Source organism: Physeter macrocephalus, chromosome 4 (genome assembly GCF_002837175.3).
Source record: "Physeter macrocephalus isolate SW-GA chromosome 4, ASM283717v5, whole genome shotgun sequence".
In the NCBI taxonomy this organism is placed as follows: Eukaryota; Metazoa; Chordata; class Mammalia; order Artiodactyla; family Physeteridae; genus Physeter; species Physeter macrocephalus.
In genome coordinates this window covers 1484624-1509889 of record NC_041217.1, presented here as the reverse complement: position 1 = coordinate 1509889, position 25266 = coordinate 1484624, and the positions used below count along the sequence as shown (strand labels likewise).

The 25266-nt window shown below is 46.9% G+C and overlaps 1 protein-coding gene across 6 annotated transcripts in view; it reads left to right on the top strand.

Annotated features, from left to right (window-relative positions):
- The first annotated feature begins 2761 nt into the window (after window positions 1-2761).
- The window catches only part of CAMSAP2 (calmodulin regulated spectrin associated protein family member 2), a 103216-nt gene continuing 80711 nt past the window's right edge, over window positions 2762-25266 (top strand). For 3 of the 6 annotated variants that reach the window (XM_024130658.2, XM_024130656.3, XM_028488263.2), the window contains exons 1-2: window positions 4270-4553; window positions 22390-22649. In XM_024130658.2, the coding sequence (XP_023986426.1) occupies window positions 4415-4553; window positions 22390-22649 (399 nt within the window). In that variant the 5' untranslated portion in view covers window positions 4270-4414. Of the gene's footprint in view, window positions 3811-4257; window positions 4554-22389; window positions 22650-25266 lie in introns of those variants that run through there. The other 3 variants (XM_028488260.2, XR_008617000.1, XM_028488262.2) reach the window with 3 other exon arrangements.

Here is a 25266-nt window from a genome sequence, read left to right as displayed (position 1 = left end):
CTGGAGTCGTTGTGAAGGTTGATGAGGTAATCCTTGTAAAAATCCGTTAGCTCTGCGGACGAAAACCACAACCGCGTCTAGAAATGATGGAGTGCCCGCCATTCGGCCGCACTCTTCTACCCCAACTTGGTTTATCAGATGCGGCTATACTTCAGCCAGTTTAACATCTTATTGTCATCGGTTAGCTTAGCGTTCTCGTCTTATTTAAACCTACCCCAGCCCTGCCGGTCATTCTTAACCTGGTTGGTTCGAAGGTGACTTATTCTAGTTCCTTGAGTTTCAAAATAACATAAAGTCTCCACCACTTCCTTAAGTCCTCTGTACCTTGGTTACTCCATTTGCCAAATGAGGAAAAGAGGGCTGTGGTGAAGGTTAAATAAGTTAATGTGGGTGGAACAGGGCCTGATACACAGAAAGTGCTCAATAAGCATCAGCTCCTGTTGGTGTAACTAATTGAAAATGGATGACAGTATGTGAATACACGCATTCAGTTAAAGGAATAACGTGCATTCTTACTGTAGCGCTTAGTGTACTGTAGTGTTTCTCTGTTTCCAAGGGGACGCGGTGAAGATTTCTGTGGGTGAAGCAACAAGGCTTTGAGCCTATGAAGATGTAATCGTGACAACGGGAGGAGAGCAGGGCTGCCCGGGCCCCGAGATCTCTCCGTTTTCCCATTCAAAATCTGCTTTCTCAGCTGTCTTGTTCGACATTGCAGCCTTAGCACCCAGGTACTCAATCAATATTGGCTTATGAATGAATGAATAAATTTATGAGTCTATCCAAAGACAGAGAAATGGAGGATGGCCCCAAGGAAGGAAGTCTGGCTGACATTGTGGATTTTCCAGGAGAAAGGAGATCAACTTTTAAAACAGAGAGGAGGAGGAATAGACATGTAGGAATAGTGTAACTGTTGCCTGATGGATAGATTCCAAGCCTGGAGATAAAAAATAGAGGGATGGCTGTGCAGTTGGACAAGCTGGCCCAAAGAATCATTGGGTTTCGTTTCTGTTTTTTAATGAAGTCAGATACCTCAAGAAGGCAGCGGAGAGCGTCTCTTTTTGACAGCGGTACTCTGCAGAGATGTCCAGTTGTTAAAAGGGGTCATTCGGAAGGTATCACAAAGAGCACCCTATTAGAGTGTCTGTCTCCCTGAAAGCAAATCCTTCTTCTTTGTACTCAGGGTGTTTCTCTGTTAATAATAGCCTCCTACTATGACCCCAAGTTTCACAGCCTCCCTGAAAGTAAAAGCTGCTCTTTGTGTAGGCATTTTTTTTTCCCATTCCTACACACATTCCTCCCCAGTTGGGGTCATAATTATGCCATCGCTACTAAATGCATCACCACTGAATCAAAGGACAAGCAGAGCAACTGTCTGTGCTTCCTTCTCTTCCTCATCGTGTTTATTTAGGTTGAAATTGTTTTCAGTAAAATTCAACAAGCATTCACCCCGCACCCTCTGCGAGCGAAGCGCTGTGCTAGGTCACAAACACAGCATAGAGTTGGTTGGGCGTGGTTTCTGGCCTGAGAATCTTGCGTTGGTTTTTGCAGATGGTCACGGTGACTGGTGAAATGCTTTGGCATCTCTCTTCAACCTTTCCGGTATATAGGTTTCTCTTAATTTGACTTGTCACTTTAGGATTTCGTTGAAGGCGAACTTGAGGACATTCGGTTTAACAGAAGTCTCTACGAAACCCTCCTGATCCCTCTATCTGGATGTTCTCTCTGCACTTTATGTGCAATTACCTCTTTTACGTCATTGTATTATATTTATTTATGTCCATGTCAGCCTCCATAATCTGGGGAGGGAACAGGCACAGGGAAAGGAGCCCGGGGAGTGGAGCCAGAAGGCCTGTGCTTGTTTTTGTTTTGTTTTGTTTTTTTGTGGTACGAGGGCCTCTCACTGTTGCGGTCTCTCCCGTTGCGGAGCACAGGCTCCGGACGCGCAGGCTCGGCGGCCACGGCTCACGGGCCCGGCCGCTCCGCGGCACGTGGGATCCTCCCGGACCGGGGCACGAACCCGCGTCCCCTGCATCGGCAGGCGGACTCTCAACCACTGCGCCACCAGGGAAGCCCCTGTGCTTGTTTTTGAAGCCAGACTCAGGTATGAATCAACCATGAAATCTTTACCCACGCAACTTAACCCTTCTGGCCCTCAGTCCTGTATCTAGAATTGGAAGATAGTAATAACGTGTATTCCACAGCACGGATGTGAGAATTAAGGTAGTTATCATATGAATGTGCTGTGTCAACTCTTATAAATATGCTAGTTTTATTATCCCCTGAATGAGCTCGCAAAAGCCCTTGCCCATGAGAAATACTTTATTAATATTCATTCACTTATTGAAGAATGACATCAACCACCCTGTGGTGTATTATTCTTGTCACTCACGTTCTTTTTGTAGCCCATATTGTTAGTAGGTTTATCTGTAATGCCCTACTAGGTTCCGGGGGAGTATTTGTAGGGCTCAAAGGGGCCTGCTTGGCAGTGGAGCTGCCCTTTTAGATAGTAGGGTCCAAAGCCCCCTCCCCACCCCCCACCTGCTTCTATCTTAAGGGCAGGGAGTACCAGAGAAGCCGTAGTAGTTAAAGCATGGGCTTTGGAGTAAGACAGTCCTGGGTTCAAATCTTGGGTCAACCAGTTTACTAGTTGTGTGATATGGGGTAATTTTCAAATTTTTCTGAGCTTTCCTTTTCTGTATGTGTGTGAAATGAAGATAACACAGGTTGGACATGATTAAAATTCGATAGTGTATTGAAAGGAGATAATGCGAGGAATTCTGAGTTAAATAAGGTCAACAAGAGCGAACTACAATGATATCCATCCCGAGTCCTTGTACATTAATTGAGCAGGTACTATGGGTTGGGCCCTACACGGGTGCGGGAGATAGACGCTGTCATCAGTGGGAAGACAGACAAGTCCTAGGTGGTTGCATGTACAGTATGTGCAAGAGCCGGGACAGAACAAGAACACGGTGCTCTGGGAACAGGAGAGCACCTGCCTGGCAGCCCTGACGGGGAGGACCAAGAGCTGTCAGGGAAGGCTTCCAGGAGGAGGTGATTCCTGGGAGAGCCTTGCGGGCCGAGTAGGAGTGAGCCAGGGGACAGCAGGAGCACGGCCGGGCCAGGACACTGACATCTGAGAAGATGCCCCTTGGGAAAATGGAGCGGCTCTGACAAAATGCAGCCACAAGGGTTTGTGGACGCCAGGTCTTGCGGTTGGCTTCGTGCAGGAACTGATGCTTTGTTTGGAGGCGCTGATGGCTGTGTCGCCTCCCGAGAGACGACATTTAAGTGGAGAGCATGGCGTAAAGTATCCTGAAGTCATGAAATCAACACTGCGGAGCTTCCCAGATCCTCAATCCCGGTCAGTCACCCCGCTTGACCTCTATACCTTTGTGGTCAGCCGGCGATCACACCCACCCCCTCGGGTTACTTCGAGGACTAGATGGAATTGCTTCGGCACAAGTTGGCAGCAAAGTGTGTGTCACCGGATGAGCATTTTAATAAACATCAGTTCTCTGTGCCTCAGCACTGCGTCGCGAAAACACGAAAGCCACGGCGAGGCCCGTCGCCCGCTCCCTCCCCGCCTCTCCAGCGGGGTCAGCGGCCGCCTCACGCCGGGCCAGGACGCCAGGATGTGCACTCGGCTGACCAGCAGAGCCGCCGCCGCCACCGCGCATGCTCCGCGGGCCGCCTGGACCCCCGCGGGGCGGCGGGCGGGGCTGGCCGCGCGAGGACGCATGCGCAGACCCGCGCCGCCGCTCGGTCCAGTGCGGCAGCTGGAGAACCGCAGCTGCGGCGGCGGAGGCGGTACAGCGCGGGCGGCCGCAGGGGAAGCGCGGGGCTGGGCTGGCCGGGCGGGGCCCGAGCGCCGGGCTGACTGCGTCCGCAAGGCGGAGGGCGCGGGGCGGCAGCGCGGCGGCGGCGGCGGCGGCGGCGGCGGGGAGCGGGCGCCAGGAGGGACGGCTGTCGGCGACCGCGCCGCAGGGACTTTGACGTTCTCCGCGGCGGCTTCGGCTGCGCCGGGTGGGGGCCGCCCGAGTCCCCCGGCCGCGTCTCCGGCGAGTCCCAGCGGCCCCGCGCTCCGGCCGGCGGGCGCCCCGAGGGCAGGGCCGCGAGCTGAGGGCGGCGCTGGGGCGGCGCGATGGCGGGACGGCCCCCGCGACGTGACCGCTGAGGACGCCCCCGCCGCGCCCGGGCCCGGCCGCGCCGAGACAAAGGGGAGGCGCCCGCACGCGCGCTCGCGGGAGGCTCGCGGGACGGCCGGACGCGGCACCGCCTCATCCCGGGCCGGGCGCGCGGGGCCGATGCTCTGAGCGGCCCGGACCCAGACCCCGACCCCCACCCCCCCAGCGCCTACCCCGCGGCCGGCAGCACCATGTGAAGGGCGGGCCGGCGCCCCGAGCGCGTGAAGATGGGGGATGCTGCAGACCCCCGGGACGGGAGGAGGACGTTCATTGTTCCAGACATCAAGCCCTTCGACCACTACGACTTCTCCAGGGCCAAAATCGCCTGCAATCTGGCCTGGCTGGTGGCCAAGGCCTTCGGGACAGGTACGTGGTGCCCGCCCCCCATCCCTCCGTCCCCGCAGGCTGCGCGCGTCCCCGTTTTGTTTCCCGTCCTCTGGTCCCCTTCGCGCGTGTCTCCGCGCACAGGCTCGGGGACGCGTTGGGAGAAGAAAGGGGGGATAACGCACGTTTGCTCTTCAATCAGGAGCCCTTGATTTGGGCAGGTGGGATGCGGCCAGATTTCTTTTATTGGATAGCAAAAGTGGGTGTTTCTTTGTTGTTTTTTTTTCCCCTCCCAGTGACCAATTTTGTCATGTTTTTACATGGGGTGGTTTTAATTTGTGGTATTTTCCTCATTGTGCTGCATTCATTTCCCCCACAGTCATAGTTGTGATTACACCACCGAGAAATCTGAATTGGTTTCGTTATTATTGGAAGGAGGTGGATGGCACACAGACTACGTTGATTTTGACATTTGTAACCATGGCTGCGATTCAGGATGCGTGGACTGTACCGTGGCCTCTGTCGGAGCGCAGTATTAATTTTTGTCGTCATTCTTGAAGCCCGTGTCCTCTCGTACACGTTTCAGGCTCTATTAAACCAGTAATTTAAACCCGATATTTACCTTGCTGCGTGTCACGTCCTATTTTTACTTCGTGTTCAGACACATTCCTTTTCCCAAACATTTTGGCTTCATAAATTAAGAAAAACAACGACTCCCTACTGTGGAATTTTTTTTTTTTTAAATAGAAGAGTTTTTTGAGGGCATGTGCTGTTGACACAAACTGTATAGGACAGTAGGCGTCAGACACTCCCGCCTTTACCCAGTCTTTGCAAAATGACAGGAAAAGGGCCTCCTGTTGTAATTCCTTAGCTGTTGCTTTAGGATCCCATGTTGTGGAGCTCTGAAAGCATTACCTTCTCACGTGGAGATGCTCCTGGAAGGTAATTTAATCTGATAACTTTGAGTTATTTTGTAGGATTTCTGTGGCCTAGTTAATAAATATTGGATGTGTAAAATATTCCTTGAGAAGTTTCTTAGTATTTACAGACTTTTCTCCAGATGTTAAATACAGGGTTTTTGTTTTGTTTTGTTTTGTTTTGAGGGGAAGAGGATGGCTTATTTCCGATTTTAGGACCGTGAAAATTTGTGGGTAAATGTTTTAATTCATTCTTACTGTTTAAACATACACAGCTGGATACATACACAGGTGACTATCAGGACTGCATATTTAGTTAACTAGCAAATGAATCTCAGTGTTTAGAACACTATTTGAATTAGTTTTGAGGGAAACTGCACGTTACAGTGATTTTGTGCTTATGACAGCTTTTGTTTTATTTGAATTATCATGCTTTGATATTGAAGTAGAAAGATGTTCAAGGTTTTATTTATTTATTTATTTTTGGCTGCGTTGGGTCTTCGTTGCTGCGCGCAGGCTTTCTCTAGTTGCGGCGAGCGGGGGCTGTTCTTCGTTGCAGTGCACGGGCTTCTCATTGCGGTGGCTTCTCTTGTTGCGGAGCAGGGGCTCTAGGCATGCGGGCTTCAGTAGTTGTGGCACGTGGGCTCAGTAGTTGTGGCGCGTGGGCTTAGTTGCTCTGCAGCATGTGGGATCTTCCCGGACCAGGGCTCAAACCCGTGTCCCCTGCATTGGCAGGCGGATTCTTAACCACTGTGCCACCAGGGAAGTCCCGATGTTAAAGGTTTTAAAACTAGCATCAGGAGTAAATATAATAAAAAATTTATTTTGAAATAATTCAGATTTTAAAGATTTCTTTGGAACTAAATGTGTAGAGCAACACCTCGGAGGAAACACAAAGTGTTAGTATATTTTTGTTTTCTGGCACCACTGATATCGGTGGTGAAAATAATTGATGTATTTTGGTTTTAACTTAAGCAGCATACTGAAGCTAATATCCATTTAGAGGAGAAATGAAAGCTATTTAAGTTTTTTTTTTTTTAAGATTTTTTTTGATGTGGACCATTTTTTAAAGTCTTTATTGAATTTGTTACAATATTGCTTCTGTTTTATGTTTTTGGTTTTTTGGCCGGGAGGCATGTGGGATCTCAGCTCCCTGACCAGGGATCGAACCTGCACCCCCTGCATTGGAAGGCGAAGTCTTAACCAGTGGACTGCCAGGGAAGTCCCTATTTAAGTATTTAGAAAAGATGGAAAGAGTGAAATTGATGTAGTGACCTCTGTGGAAAAGCAATGTGTACAAAATGGAAGGGAGAGGGAATAGCAAAAGTATTTTCTTTCCTTCTGAAACTGAGAGGAAGCTCGTAGTACAGATGTCACAGTGTTGCCCTGGGTTCACAAGGGTTCGTAACCAGAAAGAGGCCTACTCTCTGGATACGTGTCAGGCAAGTTTACTAGATCCTGGACCACTTGAGAAACAAGTGTTGAACACACTTGGCAAAGAAGAGAAGAGGAAGGAACAGAGTATCGGTGGAATGTGGGTTGTGCCTGGGTACTGCACTAGATGCTTTGCCTTATGTTGTGTAGTCAGGACTTACAGCAGCTCTGTGATGTAGGTAGCGTACTCCCCATTTAAAAAAGAGAGGACGCCAGAGCAGAGAGAGGTATTTAAACAACTTCCCCACGGTCACAGTTTTAGTACGGGCAGATGTGAGCTTTGATTTGATTGTCTGACTAAAGGGTATGGCGTTGGTGAGGGCAGGCATGCCTCTTGTATGCCCGATACCTCAAACACATTGCTTCGTTTATTCCCACAGCATCCCTCTAGAAAGATATTGTCCTCCTTTTGCAGGTGAGGGAAGAAGCTCAGATGAATTTGCTCAAGGTTAAACATCTGGCGAGTGGTGGATCGTGCGGGCCGGTGCAGGTCCTTCTGACTCTTAAGTCTGCGCTGTTTACCCCACCCTGCAGAGTAAGCCTCTCATCTGCCAGTGTGGAGAATGGGCATACAGCACGCGTTAGAAGTCTTACTGACTTATTTTCTTTAAAGGATGGGCAGATCTTAACACACTCTCAGATGGCTTAGATGAACGTTGTTGGTACTTACAGTTGTCTTGGCAACAGTTAGAGTGGCTGAAAGTCATATTCAAAATGGAATGAAAATCAAGCTTAGAAGACCTTGAGAGTCCCTTAGTAACAAGAAATTATATTATTAAGAATGTTATCTTTGTACATTTTGTTTATTCTTTAATCAACAGTCTTTCAAAGTATAAATTTATATGGAGTGAGTTGAAAAAAATGTAATGTTCCATTTCTTTTGGTGTAAATTTTCTGCATTTGCTCCAGACACTGTTATATGGCAGGTGTTAGTAGACAACATATTTCAGAGATATTGCTAGTGGTATTCAGTTAATCATTCAAAACATTAGCCCAAATTTAAGTTGATGATTTACTAAAATCACTTCTTTAACGATGACATGTCCGGTCTTCAGGCACCAATTTAGTCTTTGTTTTTTTTTTTTTTTTTTTTTTTTTTTTGCGGTACGCGGGCCTCTCACTGCTGCGGCCTCTCCCGCTGCGGAGCACAGGCTCCGGACGCGCAGGCCCAGCGGCCACGGCTCACGGGCCCAGCCGCTCCGCGGCACGTGGGATCCTCCCGGACCGGGGCACGAGCCCGCGTCCCCTGCATCGGCAGGCGGACTCTCAACCACCACGCCACCAGGGGAGCCCACCAATTTAGTCTTTTTCCGTGAGAAAGTTTCTAACTTTTGACATATTAAAAAGAAGTCAATTTTAAACCGTATGTTGGAAAAGTCATTTAAAATGATAGCTAGAAATCAATTTTGGGCACAGAATGAAGTTACTGAACTATAAAAAGTAAATAAAGCGCTAGCATTGTAATACCTAGAAAGCAAATGGAGTATTAACTTAGTTTGAAGTCTTCTGTCAGAGCTTGGAATCATATTCTTTTTCTTTACACTAAAAATATTCCAAATAACCCAAATCTTCATAGTTTATTTTGTGGAAGGATGCAGGTACAGTTTTGATCAAATGAAGAATAAGTTTGTTTAGGTGAATTTTAATCTGTAAACCAAATAGATACTTGAAGCAAATTGCGGAAGGGGGGAAGTTAAACTGTGCTGTGTCTACTGTATTTGAACAGCTTAACCCATTTAGCAGTGATATTACTGAGTTTGCTTTAAGTGCTTTGGGGAAAATGGTGGGTGCAATCCCGAATATGACCTTCTTCCTTACTAAATTCTTGCGTTTGGAGGCAGCTCTGTGAGGCTTGCAGGATCTCAGTTCCCCAGCCAGGGACTGAACCTAGGCCATGGCAGTGAGCGCACTGAGTCCTACCTAACCCTCGGACTGCCAGGGGATTCCCAGCATTTGGAGTTCGTAACATGGAACTTGAGGCCCGATTCCTAGTGTCACTTGATCATTTCAGCTTTATCAACTATCATTCTCCCTTTCATACCGTGTAGTTTGATACAAACTACAAAACGTATAACAGAATATAAAATCATGTGCTATTTTAAATACCCCTTATTTCATTTCTTTGTATATCCCAACACGTCTTCTCAAAATCTTGTCCCACACCTGACTCTGATGCACGTGTGAAGGATGTGCTGTCAGCGGACAGCACTGTGGTTAAGAGAGACTGATTGCAGAGAGAGAGGCCTGTTTGGGAAGTTCTTGTAGGAGTCTGGGCAAAAGATCGTGAGAGCTTGAAGCAGCTGCGCGGAAATGCTGCTAATATTTATTGAGCACTTACTGTGCGTTGGTCGCTTTCCGTGTATCATCTCATTTTAATCCTCATGACAGCCTTGAGAGGTGGAAACTGTCCATCACTCCAGTGTTACTGATGAGGAAATGAGGCCCAGAGGGTTAGGGACTCACCCAAAGCCACCCAGCTCATGGTGCTGGGTTCTGAACCTGATTTCAGGCTGCCCACTTTACCATGTGCTGTTTGGGGAGAAGTCAAATTAATGGAAAAGAGGCAAAAGACAGAAAAAACATTACAAAGGTATAATCCCTAGTGTTTCTAAATGACTGAATTTGGGGTGCATGGGGAGAGGATGAGGTCCCCTGAGGTTGTGAGGAGAATGAGGTTACTTGAGCTTCTGAGATTTGGTGACTGGGAGGGTGAGTCCAGTGCCGTTGGCAGAGATGGAGAGCAGCAAGTTGAATGGCAAGTCAGCTTTGTTCTGGGGAACCTTAAGCTTGATGTGTTGGCCAGATACCTTATCTGAGAAATCTAGTAAGGTAGGTAGCTGTAAATGTGGGGAGGCAGTATGATTGACCAGGTGAGGCTACAAAGTAGCAATTTGGGAATCTTCTGCGTATAAAGTGTAATGGAAATCAGAAGTAAATGACACCATGGAGCAATAGAAAAGATTTGAGACAGAATCTAGGGTGGTGAACACTTAGAATAGTTTTGGGAGGAGGCTGCGGAAAAGAAGGTGGAATTAGAGGGGAGAGTTAGGAAGAGAATTAAGAAAGTGTAAAGATACTGAGTCCCTGGAAGGAGAAAGTTTCCAGGTGGGTGGTCTTATTAACAGTGTCAAAAACTACAGGTATTTAAACCATGCCTGAGTGGCAAATACGGGTGGCGGGTGGAGCACGTGGTCTGCGTGCCAGCATAGAGCTCGGAACCCGAGTACCGTTAGTGCAACAACATAGACCAGTAGGATTGGAGGAGGTTTATGTGATGTGTAGTGGGAGATGCAGCTTGAAAGGTAAATTGGGATTGTTTGAAGGGCCACGTCAGGGAATTTGGTATTTGTTTAGTAGATAAATAAATTATCCTAAGCACATTGGATTTTTGAAAAAGCTACTATGATTTGTTGAGCACATACTTTGTGTTAAGTACAGTTTTGAACATTTTATATGCCTTATTTTAATTCTGAGAACGACCCTATTAAGTAGATATTATTTTATTTCTTCGTCTGCCACTCTAAGGTAGGGCTTCCCACTGCAGAACTACTGGCTGGCTCCTTCCTGGTTGAGGGGACCGTCCTATGCATTGTAGGATTTTAGCAGCATCCTGGCCTCTACCCACTAGGTGACAGTGGTATTCCCCACTCCTACTTCTTCCCCAGTTGTAACACCCAGAAATGTCTCCAGACATTGCCAGTGTCTCCTGGGGCCAATATGACCCCAGCTTAAGAATCACTGCTATGAAGACTGTGAGATACACCTTCAATTTAAAAAGGTTTTTTGGACATTAAAGTACAAATTTGTTACAACATGTCCTGATTTCACAGATGTTCAAATGGAAAATAAGAATTCAGGAAATATGATAGTTTGCCCTTTTTATAAAAGAGGAAATGGGTTTAGAGGGGTTAAATAACTTGCCCTTGATCATCCAGCTTGTAAATGGTGGAACAAAAATTAGAGTCAAAACCTTTATGATGCTAAAGTTTGTATTTTGACCTCTGTGTTATACTCTTCCTCGAGTTCATTACAGTTTTGTAGTACTGGAAGTGAAGGCACAAAGAAAGCGTGAAAACCTTTCAAATGTAAGTCTTAAATTTTTTGTGGAATTTAAAAGTATATTTAATTTTTCTTCAACAAACCTGTTTGTATTTGATTAGTTAGTACAGAAATAGGAAACATATTTAGTATCGGTCTGTCATTTCAGGGTCGTTCCCCCCTCTCCCCGGCCCCCCAGTGGATCTAGTTTTTTAGGTACTAGGTTATGGACCTTTTCTATTGGTAAATTACAAATAATGATCTTTAAATTAATATTACACATTTGTTAGTAGTCATAGCGTGGTGCTTCTGCTGAGATAATAATTGTATTCACTGATCACGTTTAGCACTGTCCTTCCTGTGCCTTGCATGTTTTCTCCTTTTCTTTTTAAACACGCATTCTGCATCAAAGTAACATTCTGGGTTAAAGGGCGACACCCTGACACTGTAGTGTCTTTCCAGCTCTCCTTCTACCACCTGCTCCCTTTTTGGGGGGCTTTTTCCTAAAGTCTTTGTCTCAGGGCGACACCCTGACACTGTAGTGTCTTTCCAGCTCTCCTGCTACCACCTGCTCCCTCTTTGGGGGGGCTTTTTCCTAAAGTCCTTGTCTCAGTTCCCCTGCTCGCCAAATAGTCATGATAATAAGCATTTGTTTTGCCTTCTTTAGAAGAAAAAGCATATACATTGAAACATGAATTGATCCATCTCACACTACCTTTGGATATTCTGTTTCCCATTGTGGAATGGGATTGTATTTCTTTAATAATTTCAAAGAATTTCAAAGAATTTCAAATAATTTCAAAGAATTCTTTTTATTACAAATACTTTTTTCAGGAACGAAATTGGGTCATTTGTAGAGACAGGGATGGGCCTGCCTATGAGACTGTCATACAGAGTGAAGTCAGTCAGAGAGAGAAAAACAAATATCGCATATTAACGCCTATATGTGGAACCTAGAAAAATGGTACAGATGAACCGGTTTGCAGGGCAGAAATTGAGACACAGATGGAGAGAACAAACGTGTGGACACCAAGGAGGGGAAGCGGGGCGGGGGTGGTGGTGGTGGTGGTGTGAATTGGGAGATTGGGATCGACATGTAGACACTCATGTGTGTAAAACGGATGACTAATAAGAACCTGCTGTATACAAAAATAAATAAAATACAATTCAAAAATTAAAAAAAAATAAACTTTTTCAACTATGAACTGGGAAAAATAAAACAGAGGCTGGGAATCCAGCACCAGAGAGAAAACCGAACTCCCTCGGTAACCCTCTCGGTCGCACCCTGAGTGTTAGGCCTAGTCGTGTTTATGAAGCACCTAACAAATATAGGTTCCTGGGAATGTGTGTGTATGATCTTGGAAAGTTATTTTGAATCTACGCCCGTTTCCACTTGCAGCCCTCTCCTTCAAACCATTTTCTATCTCTAAAATGGGAATTACAAGGAAATTTTAAGTACTTTAGGCTCTTGGAATAAAAAATATTTGAAATGTTTGAAATACTTTAAAAGACATTTGTCCTCAGCAAAGGAAAGTTTCAAAGTAGATGGTTTCATTTTTTTCTGCTGGCATTTTCCTGCTACTTTCAAGATTCTCTGGTTTTCCATTCTTTTTTTTTTTTATGACAGTCATATTACGAGGGTGCTGACTTGTAAATTTTTCTCTAATTTACGCATTTTGTAGAATTTTGTATTGTAACGGATTTTGAAACAGCAGAAATAACCTTTTTTCTTTTTCAGCTACCTCCATTTTTTTTTTTAACAGATTTTAGAGGTCTTGATTATAAGTTCTTGAAATTTTACTTTTGACACAATAGTTTTTGAAGAGGTGAGACAGGCACCGATTCAAAAGTCCAGAGGTATAAAAGGCTAGGTCTAGTGGAGAGTCTCCTTCCCTCCTGGACCCCGAGCCACTCAGTTTGTGTTTTAAACTTGGTAAGGTTGTTGGAAGACTGTTTCTCAGAAGATCTCTGGGAGTGCACTTACAAATGGTTGAAATGGTGATTTTAATGTTACGTGTATTTGACCACAACCAGGAGAACGATCTCTTGGATACAGAGCAGAAGATGCACTGGAGGGAGACGAAGGGTTGTGAAGGGGGAACAGTTAGGAAGTTGTTGTGGCCCAGGTGAGAGGTGGCCGCGGCTTGAAGGTGGTTGGATAGGAAGGAAGTGGATGCGCGTCAGAGATAAGACTTGGTGGGTGGGTGGACGCGGCGAAGGAAAGATGATATTGCGCGGCGTGTGAAGACTGATTTTCCTTACTGGGGAACAGAACAGTGGGAGAGGGCCAGGTTGTGCGTGCGCAGGAAAGAGGGCGGGAGGGAGCAGCGCCGAGACGGTGGTGTGCGCGTTGGGCCCTTGCAGGGTCCCGCGTGGGGCTCAGAAGGTCTCGGGGATGAGAGGCGAGGTGGTGACGGAGATACACAGGGTGGGTAAGTGCCAGTCACCCCGCGGGAGAGTGTGGGGAGGCCCCCGAGACGGGAGAGCCGCAGACAGTGACCAGAGGGGAAGCGAGGAAGCGGGACAGAAGGCCCAGCCTGGGGGGTGAGGTCTGAACCCCTGGACCGCCGGGGAAGTCCCGAGGCGCTCCCTTTCTAAACTCTACTGTGGTCCTGCCGTCACCACGCGGCTCCACATCACCAGTCATCTTTTTGTTTTCACTTTTCTGTTTTACAGTTCATTTGTTCCAGTCAGTATCTAAATAGGGGCCATCCTTTGCAATTTGGTATGTCTCTCTAAGCTTTTTAAATATATAGGCTCCCCCTCCATCTAATTTTGTTTTCCTTACAGTTTACTTACTGGAGAAACCATGGCATTTGTCCTGTCGTTTGCCACGGCCCGGATCGCCATGGGATTGTTTTAACAGGTTTCTTTTGTCCCCTGTGTCTCTCACACACTGACAGTTAAATACAGAGAATGGCGCGGCTTCAAGGTTGGTTTTGTGGTTTTTTGCGTACCCCATAGGTTTGTGTGCTTCCACCGGGAGGCCCTTAACGTCTCGTTATTTCTCTTTGCGTCGTGACTTCTTTGTTTGTTAGTGGGAATTCTCTTCCCTGTAGTCAATGTCTGGGCGCCCTGGGGGAGAAATCTCCACAGCGAACTGCCAGGCACCCACCCTGGGGGTCACGGAGCAGGAAGACTCACAGACAAAATCAGGGTGCGTAAACCGCGTGGATTGTTCAGTCGGATTACAGTGAGACGCGAGGGGAAAGAAAGAGGCGGGGTGAATGAGCACACCCTCCCCGAATCCTGCAGCGCACCTCACCTCGTCCTCTGTCCACGTCTTTCTGCTCCGTCAGCCTTGCCCACAGATGGTGCGCTTGCAGCAGCCAGCGCTGAGGCTTGAACGGGGAGGCCCACGGTGACACGAGGCCGCACGCGTGCTCCCTCCGAGACGCAGAGGAGGTGCATGCCTGCCACAGCCGGGGCTCGCTGGGAAGCCTGATGAACAGCCTGGGGTCTGGTGCGCCTCGGGCAGAGCACAGTAGGCCAGAGTGTGTGTCACTGACGGGTGGCCCAGCCAAGCGTTCGTGGATGTTAAGGGTTCGTGTATATTTAGCGTTCATTGCCTATGGCTTGTTTAGCCTCATGTATACTTACTATATCGTGAGTATTTATTGCCTGGTGTATCTTGTGTATCATGAATAGTTAGCACCTTGGGACCTCACGAATATTAGGTATCTTCTGGTTTTTCCATTCCTTGTTGTGTTTACCACACGTATGCTGCTCACCACTTAGCTTTTTTGGTACATTCTTTGCGTTCCCTCCGCGATTAACCACTTTTTGCTTACTAGTACTTATCTATACTTCAAATATCTTAAAAGGGTTCACATATATTTTACAAACTTACGCATCTTTTATAACAGAATTGGATAGCCTCGGAAGTAAAAGTGCGTTTTCTGAGGTACAGGAAAGGCAGGATAACTGTTCTGTTCTTTCCCTTTACTGGGGGGAAATTGGACCAAACTGAATGGATCACTGGCCCCCAAGAATCTGGAAGGGAGTAAAGAAGAGGGAGAAAGAGCATTTGAACAGTGGTGACGAGAATGTGCAAAGGCTTCGCAGGGGAAGGGAGCGTGCATGGTTCCAGGAACTGAACGGGCCGGCAGGGCCAGGGTCATGTCTTTCTTGTAGGTCAGAGGAAGGCTTTGAGTCCTTAAAGAAGCAGAAGTCATTGAAAACCCTGAGGTTTGGCAGGGTGTGTGACATGCTCAAGTTTGCCTATGGGAAATAAGCAGATTCTGGCTACAGCAGAGAATGGTTTGGAGTGGGGACAGGTGTGAACATTGCAAAGACAGGTTTAGGAGTAATGCAGTAGTGCAGATGCAAAGTTCCGAGAGCCGGGACCAGGAGGTGTGAGTTGAGATCGTGAGAAGGGGAGGGTTGGGCTGTATTTGGTGATGGATTTGGTCTGGGGCTTGAGGGACGCCTAGATGCCGCTGTACTTCTGTGATGCAGGGAACACTGGGAATGATTACGCTTGGGGAGAAGATTGATTTGGGGCATTTTGAGGGTTCATGACTCTCTTCAGTGTAATTTCAAATGTATAAGAATAGTGCAAGGAATTCCTGCATACGCTTTCCCCACGGTTACCGGTTGTTAACCTTTTGTCCCATTTGCTTTATGATTCTCTCCCTTTCCCTTCGCCCACACAAATCCGCGTGTGTCTGTATATACATACACACACACACGTAATGTTTTCTGAGCTGCCTGAGAAAGAATAAGAGACGTTGTACCCTCTACCCCTAAATACTTCAGGCTCTCTCCTGATGAGAGTTGAACGATAAGTCTCAGATAATCTCAGGAAAATTATAAAAATAAGGAAATCTGACTTCGACACCGTATTTTCTAATCCACATCCCCTGTTCAGATTTGCCATTGTCTTAATGTCCCGTGTTGCTGCTTTTTTTTCTTCCCATTCTGAGATGCAGCCCAGGATCGTGCATCACGTTTAGTAGACTCGTCTCCGTCGGCTCCTTGTAACCTGGAACGGCGTTTCCGTCTGTCTCTGTCTTCCATGATACTGACATCGTGAGGCCTCAGCACCCCAGCTGCGTGCTGAGCCGGGTGGCAGGCCCCTGCCCTGGGCACTGTCTTTGCCCCGTGCCCCTGGCACAAGCCGGCAGTTCCCTGCAGGCTCCAGCTGGGCCACCTCCTGCCTCGTGGTCCTCTGCCCTCTCTGGAGAGCTGGGCCCTCGTTCCGCCTCTGGGCTCCATGACTGGGACGACGATGAGATTCCGGTGTGGCTGCGGGCAGTGTCCCAACAAGAAAACCTGGACGGTCTGAAGGAACAGCGCACAGACCCCTGCCCCAGACAAGAGGGGATGGAGGCCCAGGAACCAGAGACGTTTCCCGACCTCTCCTCCTCCTGTCCCCTGGTGCCACCCCATCTTCTTCGGCTTCCTTCCTTCTTGTCCTTTGACCACCACTCTCCACTCTCCCTCCTTCCCTCCCTGCTCGCCTCCAGCTGACCCGCCCTCGCACCCTCTCACCCCTGCCGCCTCCGTCACCTGTCTCTCCAGCAGCAGGTGTGCTTTGTTGCCCCCTGCCTGGCAGCACCCCTGCCTTCCTCGGGGGGCCTGGGCAGGGAGGCCCCAGAGGAGGGATATCTAGACAGAGCACAGTTCCTCACCCTCTGTTCCTCCCGGGGTCAGACAGCTTGACATCCCCCCTCCTACACCGAGATGCCAGGGAGGTGGGGGCAGGAAGTAGGAAGTCCCAGTTCTGAGTACCCCCAGAATGTCTGAGCCTGCAGTGTCGATTTGTTCCCTTTATTAAAATGTATTTTTATCGTATGAAAACAGTAGGCCAGTTGTTTCATAGAATGTCCCTCATTTGGGTCTGTCTCACGTGTCTTCTTGACGGATTCAAGTCGTACAGACCTGGCGGGACGACCGCAGAAGAGGTGCTGTGTTTTCAGTGGGTTGTGTCAGGAGCGCGCGATGTACGCTCAGCTGGTGATGCAGACTTCGATCACTTGCTGAAGGCGGCGTCTGCCACTTCTCTCCGCTATAAAGTTCATATTTTCCATCGTTAATCAAGAAGCAGTTCGTGGGGAGATAATTTGAAATACCCTGTTCATCAGACCCACCACTTTAGCATCCAGAATGATTCTTGCTTGAATCACTTGTTATCCCATTTATTTTATCCCATTTTTAGTTGGTATTCTACTACGAGGAAGAGTTTTCCCTTCTTTTTCTTTCACACACTTATTTATTTGTTTACATCAGGTGGACATTCTTGTTTTATTCAGTGGGTTACAATCTTTTATTGTCATTATTTATTTTGACGTTCAGATTGTCTCAGATTTGGTCAATGGGATGTCCTTCCGCTGAATCCTGTGACCTTTTGACACGGTCCCATCATCTGTGAGCTTTTCCTTACTTTCCTTACACGCACGCGCGCGCACACACACACACGCACGCACACACACGTTCTTAGCTGATCTTGGGACGAAACAGCCATTTCTGGAGGAGTCCCGGTTCGCTTTAATGGGAGGCGTATTAGAAACCGAGATACAGGTGCGAGGCTTATTGCCTCTGGGATTTAGCAGACAGAGCTAGGAAACACGCACGTGCAGAGGTGGCATGCAGCTACAGCTACTTCCCTCTCTGTCACAGATATGTGTTCACGCTGACACGTCCCTTCTCAGTCCAGCTGCACAGAGCTCACTCTGATTCCCCCCTTCCCATGTTTCTTACTGCCCTTGTCCCTGAGAAGCCAGGCTCTGGTTTTGGGTTTGGGTTTCTTTGCGACTTGAAGGGTTGTGCGGATCTGGAGCTCAGGGGAGGTCTCTGCGTCTCTCAGGGCAGGGAGAGGAGTGGAGGAGGTGACGTCAGCGCGTCTTGGGTGCGTGGAGGGAGCAGGGGCGCTAACTTCACTGGTGCCTTCTTTGAAGGCCAGGCTCCGTTTAGGTACTTCACCTTGTGCATCCTTAAATATCTGAGTGCCTGCTGTGTTCCAGGCACTGTTCTAGGTGCTGTGACAGAGGACAGGAAAGTATCCTGCTCTCCTCGAGGCTGCGTTGTAGTGGGAGGGGGTAGAAATAAGCTAACCTGAATATTATGGGCTGGTAGTGATGGAAACAGGACGGCTGCCTGGGGTCAGGGAAGGTGTATCTGGGAGTGAGCGCTGACTGAGCTCCCACCGCAGGAGGAGGATGCGGGCAGGGGAGTAGCTGGTGCCCAGGCCCCGAGGGACAGACGTGGCACCCTGTGGCGCCCGTGGTGTGGCGGGCCCAGAGGTGGAGGAACTCGAAGTCAGGAGCCGCCATGGCTGCACACCTGTGCAGGCTGGGGAGCCTGAACCCAGAACAGGCAACTGCTGCACTCACGGTCCCGGGTCAGGTAAGACACAGCTTTTAAATCCAACGCCCCGGTCTTCCCCGCTCTGTCATGCTGCCTCCTGACGGTAGTGAATGTAGGTTAACTGGAGAAGGTTTGGTTTTGAGAGAGACATTATTGCAGAAGTAAAGAGTGGCCTAGGGGAAAACGCAGGTCTTTCAAAGCAGGTACAAGGAGTAAATTAGGATTACTAGTACAGAATCTGGGAGTTGAGGGGAGGTTTGAAATCTGGGAGTCCCTTTAGGACAAGACTAATGACTAAAATTAAAAAAACATAATAACATCTTCATTCATCAAATGTTTATTTCGTGCTCGCCATGTATCAGGCACTAAGATGCTAGGGTTTGTATTATGGGGAATAATTATGGTCCTTGCCCTCTGGTCGTGTAGGAGGTACTCTTTTTTTTTTTTTTTTTTAATTAATCTTTATCGGAGTAGAGTCGCTTTACAACGTTGCGTTAGTTTCTGCTCTACAGCAAAGTGAATCAGCTATACGTATACATACATCCCCTCTTTTTTGGATGTCTGTGAGGTACTCATTTTAAAACATCCTTGGCAACAGTGGGTTTAAAAATTATTTGCCATCTTGATAGGCAAAGTCTCATTGTAACTTTCTTTGATTACCGGTACTATGATTTTTTAAAAAAATGTTAACTGACCATTTTTGTGTCTTTTGGTTAATTTAGAGTTCCAGGGGTAGGGCTTACTTTTACTTGGAGTTTTTGAAACTCACAAATTCTGTCTTAGTAATTGCCTTAGACATAATTTTTAGATTTGGAAAATAAGGCAGTGTTCCCGTGGTTGAGTGGTGATATTTCTGAATTGCATTCCCCTTGTACCCCCTGACCGTTCACTGTTGTAAGGAAATCTGTGTCATTGGCTGGTGTATGGATGTAACTAGTACCAACTCAGCTTTATAGAAAAGTGCCTTGAGCAAGACTGTTTCTGTGCTCTCTGCCTGTGCGCAAGCATTTCAGGTGATTGTTAATTTCAAAGCTTAGCTCTAGTCAGGATTTATAATAACATGAGTAAGGTAGGTTCTTGCTTAAGTCCTGGTGCACAAGAAAAACTTGTCTCTTATCCTTTGCAATTCTGGGAGTGGAGTTTCAGTTTCTTGAAGTATTAATTTCTTACCTTCTTGTACCCTGGAGGTGAGGGGGAGGGTGAAACCTCTTATCTTTGATTTTGCCTGTTTATTTTCTAATACGTGGTTTCAGTTCATTTGTTTTAAAAATGTGATACAACTCCAAACTGTTTTGTCTTGTACTGTTGGCAAAATGATAGACATTTTCGAAGTCTTCTTTTAAAGCCTATTTAGTTCTTGAAGACTTGTTCTTAAAAGTGACCTACTTTACAATACTCAGTATGCAGTTTTGCATTCTTTTGGGGTGGAATAATCTGTTTTTGTCATATTCTTGAAACATTCTTTGACTTGCTGTGGATCCCTTCCCTTTCCCTTGCATTGAGATCTTTTTGAAACTTACACTTTCATCACTTAGATTTGTGGGTTCATCATAATAAAATGAAAATAGCCCCTAAGCTATATGTTTTCCACCTTCCAGCTTGGTGATCCTGGCAAACCATTGTTATTTTTGAATCTGTTTAGCTACAAGGTTTAGAGCTAAGACTCTGCATTTATCAGCTATGTGTCCTTGGGCAAGGTAACCTTTCTTGAGTTCCTTATCTGTAAAATAGGGACAAGAGGGTTGTTAGTATTGAACGACAGAATGCATGTTTGTGACAGTGCCCGCACATAAAGGCCCTTATTAAGTATTATACATTCCTAATATTTTTCTGTGTATTGTCTGATTTGACAGTTCCACCAAGTTGTAATGAAGATCATGTGTGAGAATGGATGTACAAGCCGTAAATAAATGTAAGCGGATGTACAGGTGTGGTGAAGTTTGTAATCCTGATAATGAGCAGTCACTTTTCTTTGCACAGCTAATGGTAAGGTACCAAGTCACCTGCATTAGTCACTTTTTATTGTTATAGGGGAAAAAAATCTATTATGTATACATTTTATAATAATTATCTTAAAAATCAAATAATTTCCCTTTTAAGTTTGCTCTACGAGTAGCTTCCATTTAGCTCCTGTGATACTAAAATTTAAGTGACTGCCAGCACCGTGTTCTGTAGATTATGACGGAGCTCATGTATCACGCTGAGGCAGCTCCTAAGTTTAAGGCTGGCTCACTACTGGTTAATGCAGCTATGAAGGAAGGAAAGTGTTTTCGGTTATTAAATGAGGATGATATTTTTAGATGTCTCCAAAATCCCAAATTGGTACATCTACTCTTGACCTCTTTCCAGAGTCCTGTATTCCCGGCTGCTTTTTGGATATTTCCACTTGGGTATTTTTGCTATTGTTTCAAACTCAGCATATGTAAAACTAAGTTTATAATCTTGCTTCTGGAGTTGATGCTTCCTCTGATTTTCTTTTCTCTTTTTTTTTTAATTTTAAATTTATTTATTTATTTTTGTCTGCGTTGGGTCTTTGTTGCGGCGAGCGGGGTCTACTCTTCGTTGTGGTGCGCGGGCTTCTCACTGCGGTGGCTTCTCTTGTTGTGGAGCACGGGCTCTAGGCACGCAAGCTTCAGTAGTTGTGGCACACGGGCTCAGTAGTTGTGGCTCGCGGGCTCTAGGGCGCAGGCTCAGTAGTTGTGGCGCACGGGCTTAGTTTCTCCGAGGCACGTGGGATCTTCCCGGACCAGGGCTCGAACCCGTGTCCCCTGCATTGGCAGGCGGATTCCTAACCGCTGCGCCACCAGGGAAGCCCCTTGATCTTTTATTGCTTAGTGTTGTCTCCAGTTTCTGAATTGCTGATCTTTACCTGTCTGTCTAGATTGTTTGTAGACTACTGGCTCCTTGAGGGTAAGGATTATTTCTAAATCCTTGAATTCCCCAGAACCGTATATAAAGTGAACGTGCAATCATCATGATGCTATTATTTGATGAAAATATTTTTCTAAATGATAGGACTTGTCAGAAACTTTAAGGTAAAATTGCTTCGGAGTATATTAATACTTGCGAGTACACTTCTTGGACGGCTGACGTCGCTGAGCGCTGTGGCGTTACGGAGCTCCTGCTGAAGCTGCCCGTTCAGGAGGCTCCGCAAAGCCGTGACGGGCGGCGGGTGGCCCCGAACCCTTTCTCCGGAGGAGGCAGGCGGGGGCCTGGCAGGTGTCGGGCCGAGCTGCCTGCCGGGTTCTGTGACTGTGGCTCCATGCCAGCTTCCTGCTCCGACGCCCGCCCTTCCTCGTCGGGGGCGACGCCCGTCCTTGCCTGGCGTTCTTCCCGGGGGTGGCCTGGCCGCCAGAGAGAAACTCAGAGACCGTCCGATCGCCCAGCTGCCCTGTCTGTCTCCCTCGAAGGGAGCAGCTGGGTGCCCAGGAAGGCCTTTTGGGGGGGGGGGGGTCGGTGGGGAGGCGGAGGAAACAGGGCTTCCCGGTGTTCGGGACTTGTAAGGGTGGTTGTCCGTGAGCCGCAGGCCGGCAGGAAGGGCGAGGCCACGGGAGGCACAGCAGAGGGGCGGGTTCTGCTGGGCCGCCGGCGAGAGGAAGGCCTTTTGGGGGGGGGGGGTTGGTGGGGAGGCGGAGGAAACAGGGCTTCCCGGTGTTCGGGACTTGTAAGGGTGGTTGTCCGTGAGCCGCAGGCCGGCAGGAAGGGCGAGGCCACGGGAGGCACAGCAGAGGGGCGGGTTCTGCTGGGCCGCCGGCGAGCTGGCGGCTTTGGGCAGAGCATGTGATACTCCCAGGCGTGGAGGCCTGGCGGCCCCCGGAAACAGCCGTCATCGTGCACTTGCCGGTGGACTGCTGGAACGGGCCCTTCCGAGTAGCTCGCTGTCTGTGTTCGAGCGCGCGTGGGAGTGCTTCCCGCAGGCTCCCTGGAGTCGGATAGACGGCTCTCCTGGCTCGCTTGGCGGTCGCTTTTTAGAATATACTCGGAGCCGTGTCTCCTGAAAAGGAAAATTCTCTCTCTTTCTCGTTCCAGATTACCTGCCAAGGTCGAATACATCATCTTTTCAGTTAAAGGGTTATTGTTATTTTTAGAAGGGATCTTAACTTTTAAGACATGAATAATTATTAAACTGTGTTGCTTTTATAAAAATCTTGTAAGAAATTGTTTCCCCTTAATCTTTGTAGAAAATGTGCCAGAGGAACTTCGAGAGCCATTTTACACAGATCAGTACGACCAGGAGCACATCAAGCCGCCTGTCGTTAATCTGCTGCTCTCGGCTGAGCTGTACTGTCGCGCTGGGAGCCTCATTCTCAAGAGCGACGCTGCAAAACCCCTTTTGGGCCATGATGCCGTCATCCAGGCTTTAGCGCAGAAAGGTCTTTATGTCACTGACCAAGAAAAATTGGTAACAGAACGAGATCTCCACAAGAAACCCATACAGATGGTGAGTCTTTATACACCCAAGACTATTTTGTTTCCAGTGTGTACGTTCGTGGATTGTATTGTAACACAGAGGGACATAGGTTTTACAGTTGGATTGTCATCTCTGCCTAGAGTTTAAAAAATACCTTTTTCCTTACAAGCCTCATTTTCAGATTAAGGAAGATTTTTTAAATTGAAGTATAGTTGATTTGCAGTGTTGTGTTTCAGGTGTATAGCAAAGTGAACAAATTAAGGAAGATTTTAATAAACTATTTTGGAATGTTTGGTGCTATTCTAATACCTGGGAGAAACAATTACATAATTTCCAACTGAAGTAAAGTGATTTCTTTTTTGATTTAAAAACTTTTTTCCATCATAGAGACTAGAAGAGATGTAAAGTGCCTCCTTTTATTCTCATTAGGAAAGAGATGGGATTTGTAAGTGTTCATCTACATGCTTGAATGACCTCTTGGTAAATGTCTGTATATCAGATATTTTAGTTTATTTAACAACTTGAATTCTTTATTGTGGAAGACACATAATGAAGGGCTCTGCGCTGGCTTGGGACTAGCAGGCAGGCCTCTCTCATGACAGTCTCTGGAGACACACAGATCTGCTCAAGTTCATCGTATGCTGCTTCGATCTGCGGTACCGCTTTAGCTCAGGTTTACAAAACCCTGGGCATCGTTGAGAATGGCATTAGAACAGCGGATTCGCACATTTAATTAAATCATGCTCTTGTATGAGACATTCCTTACTTCGGAGGAAGGAGAGAGATATACAAGAAGAATATATGAAATTTTGAAATTGAAGAATTTCAAAGAATGAACGAAAATTAGTTTACCAAATATAGTGCTGAAAGAGACGATCGACCCACTTCTGCTTTCTGCCTGTTTTCCCTCTTAAAAAAGAACACTGTTACTTTCAAGAAATGGAGAATAATGTCTCAAGAAAAATTTAATGAATTTAGCAATAGATTTATAATAGAATTATTAAGGAAAACTGAGAGTGTTTATTATCAGATGTGAGATTTTCAGCTCTCGTGGACGGCTTCAGGTCCACCTTGCGGGTTCCCCCGGTCGTCGTGCACCTGTCTCTGTGCGCGTCGTACGCGTGAATGGCTTGCCAGCAGCAGGGCCGGGCAGGTTCTACCCAGGCGTCCCCACAGGTGCTCACCGCCACCTCTCTACAGTCGCCGCGCTGGTGGGATGCTCCCGCCCTGATTGTTTTTACTTTCACCGTTCAGGCCAAATGGATGGTTATAAAGCACATCTGCGACGTTGAGTCTGTGTCTGTGTCTGCTCAGCACCCGTTCTTTCAGGTACCAAAGATACATGTCACGTGACCCGGTCCTTCTAGCATTAGAGGAGGTTATCTATTTTAGATCCTCTTTAATAAGAGTGAAACAAACTTACCACATTTTCTTCATTGCTTTTCCTAGCGCAGCTTGTGTGTGTGAAGATACAGGTTTGGTAGACACCAGCCGCATTCCTGTCAGGTGTCTTTCACTCTGTGTCGCTCCTGCTATTAAATCTGACTCCAGTAGATGAGATTTAAGGAACGTGATATAAGTGATGCGGCCTCTGGTTCTCTGGGTCTGGCTTCCGTCTGTGGGCATCAGGCCCTCATGCTTGACTACATCACCTTCACCCTTGCAGTGTCACACCTACTGAACTGTGTTTTAATTGCATACTTTCAGTTTTTCTTACAGTTTGATTTAAAGTTTTCCAGTTGCTGTGAAATCTTGACTGATGATGCTGTACTATAACTATTTTTCTAAGACCTATGTGAGAAAATTTCTCAGAGTACTAGTAAAAGCTTTGTTTCCTGAGAAACTGGTCTGGTTTTAGAGCAGTAAGAATCCGTTTCCTCCCTTGTCCTGCTTTTTGAGAAGTGTAATGAAAACTGGTATGTTTAACCGTACTGAATGTGTTGACCCCTACCACACTCCCCACCTCTAAATTATCTTGGTATGTTTGAGATCTTTTATTTCTGTATGCTGCCTCCCAGCCTTTTGGGGGAAAGAAATGTGTGGTGGTAGCAGAAATATTCTAAGGCAAGTTTGACTAACCAGATTTTATTAACTTGGGGTGGGTGGGGATTGAAAGCAAAGCCTTTTTTTTAAAATGAGAACACCCGTTGGAGAGCATATGCTTTCTATCACAGTGCTTTTAAAGACAGATTCTGAGAGTAGAGCCTTTAAAACGTTTTCTTCTATATTTATATCCATGGGCAAGTATTTTCAGGCATTATGTTTCAAAGCCAGTTAATAGTTATCATGTAGTAAAGTTTATTCAGCACCTAATCATTATCTGTCAGATTGCTAGAAGGGGTTGTAGTTGTGGTCTGCCTGATGGCTGTCACACATACGTGAGTAAAGGACAGATGTGAACCAGGCACAGTTGCAGGGCTGGAAGCACAGGCTCTGAGAGCTGACACTAACACGTGAGTCAGCGTTAAACGTACGGCGAGTCATGTGCATAAAAACATGCAGCTCAATAACAAAAAAACAAACAACCCAATCCAAAAATGGGCAGAAGACCTAAATAGACCTTTCTCCAAAGAAGATATACAGATTGCCAACAAATACATGAAAGAATGCTCAACATCATTAATCATTAGAGAAATGCAAATCAAAA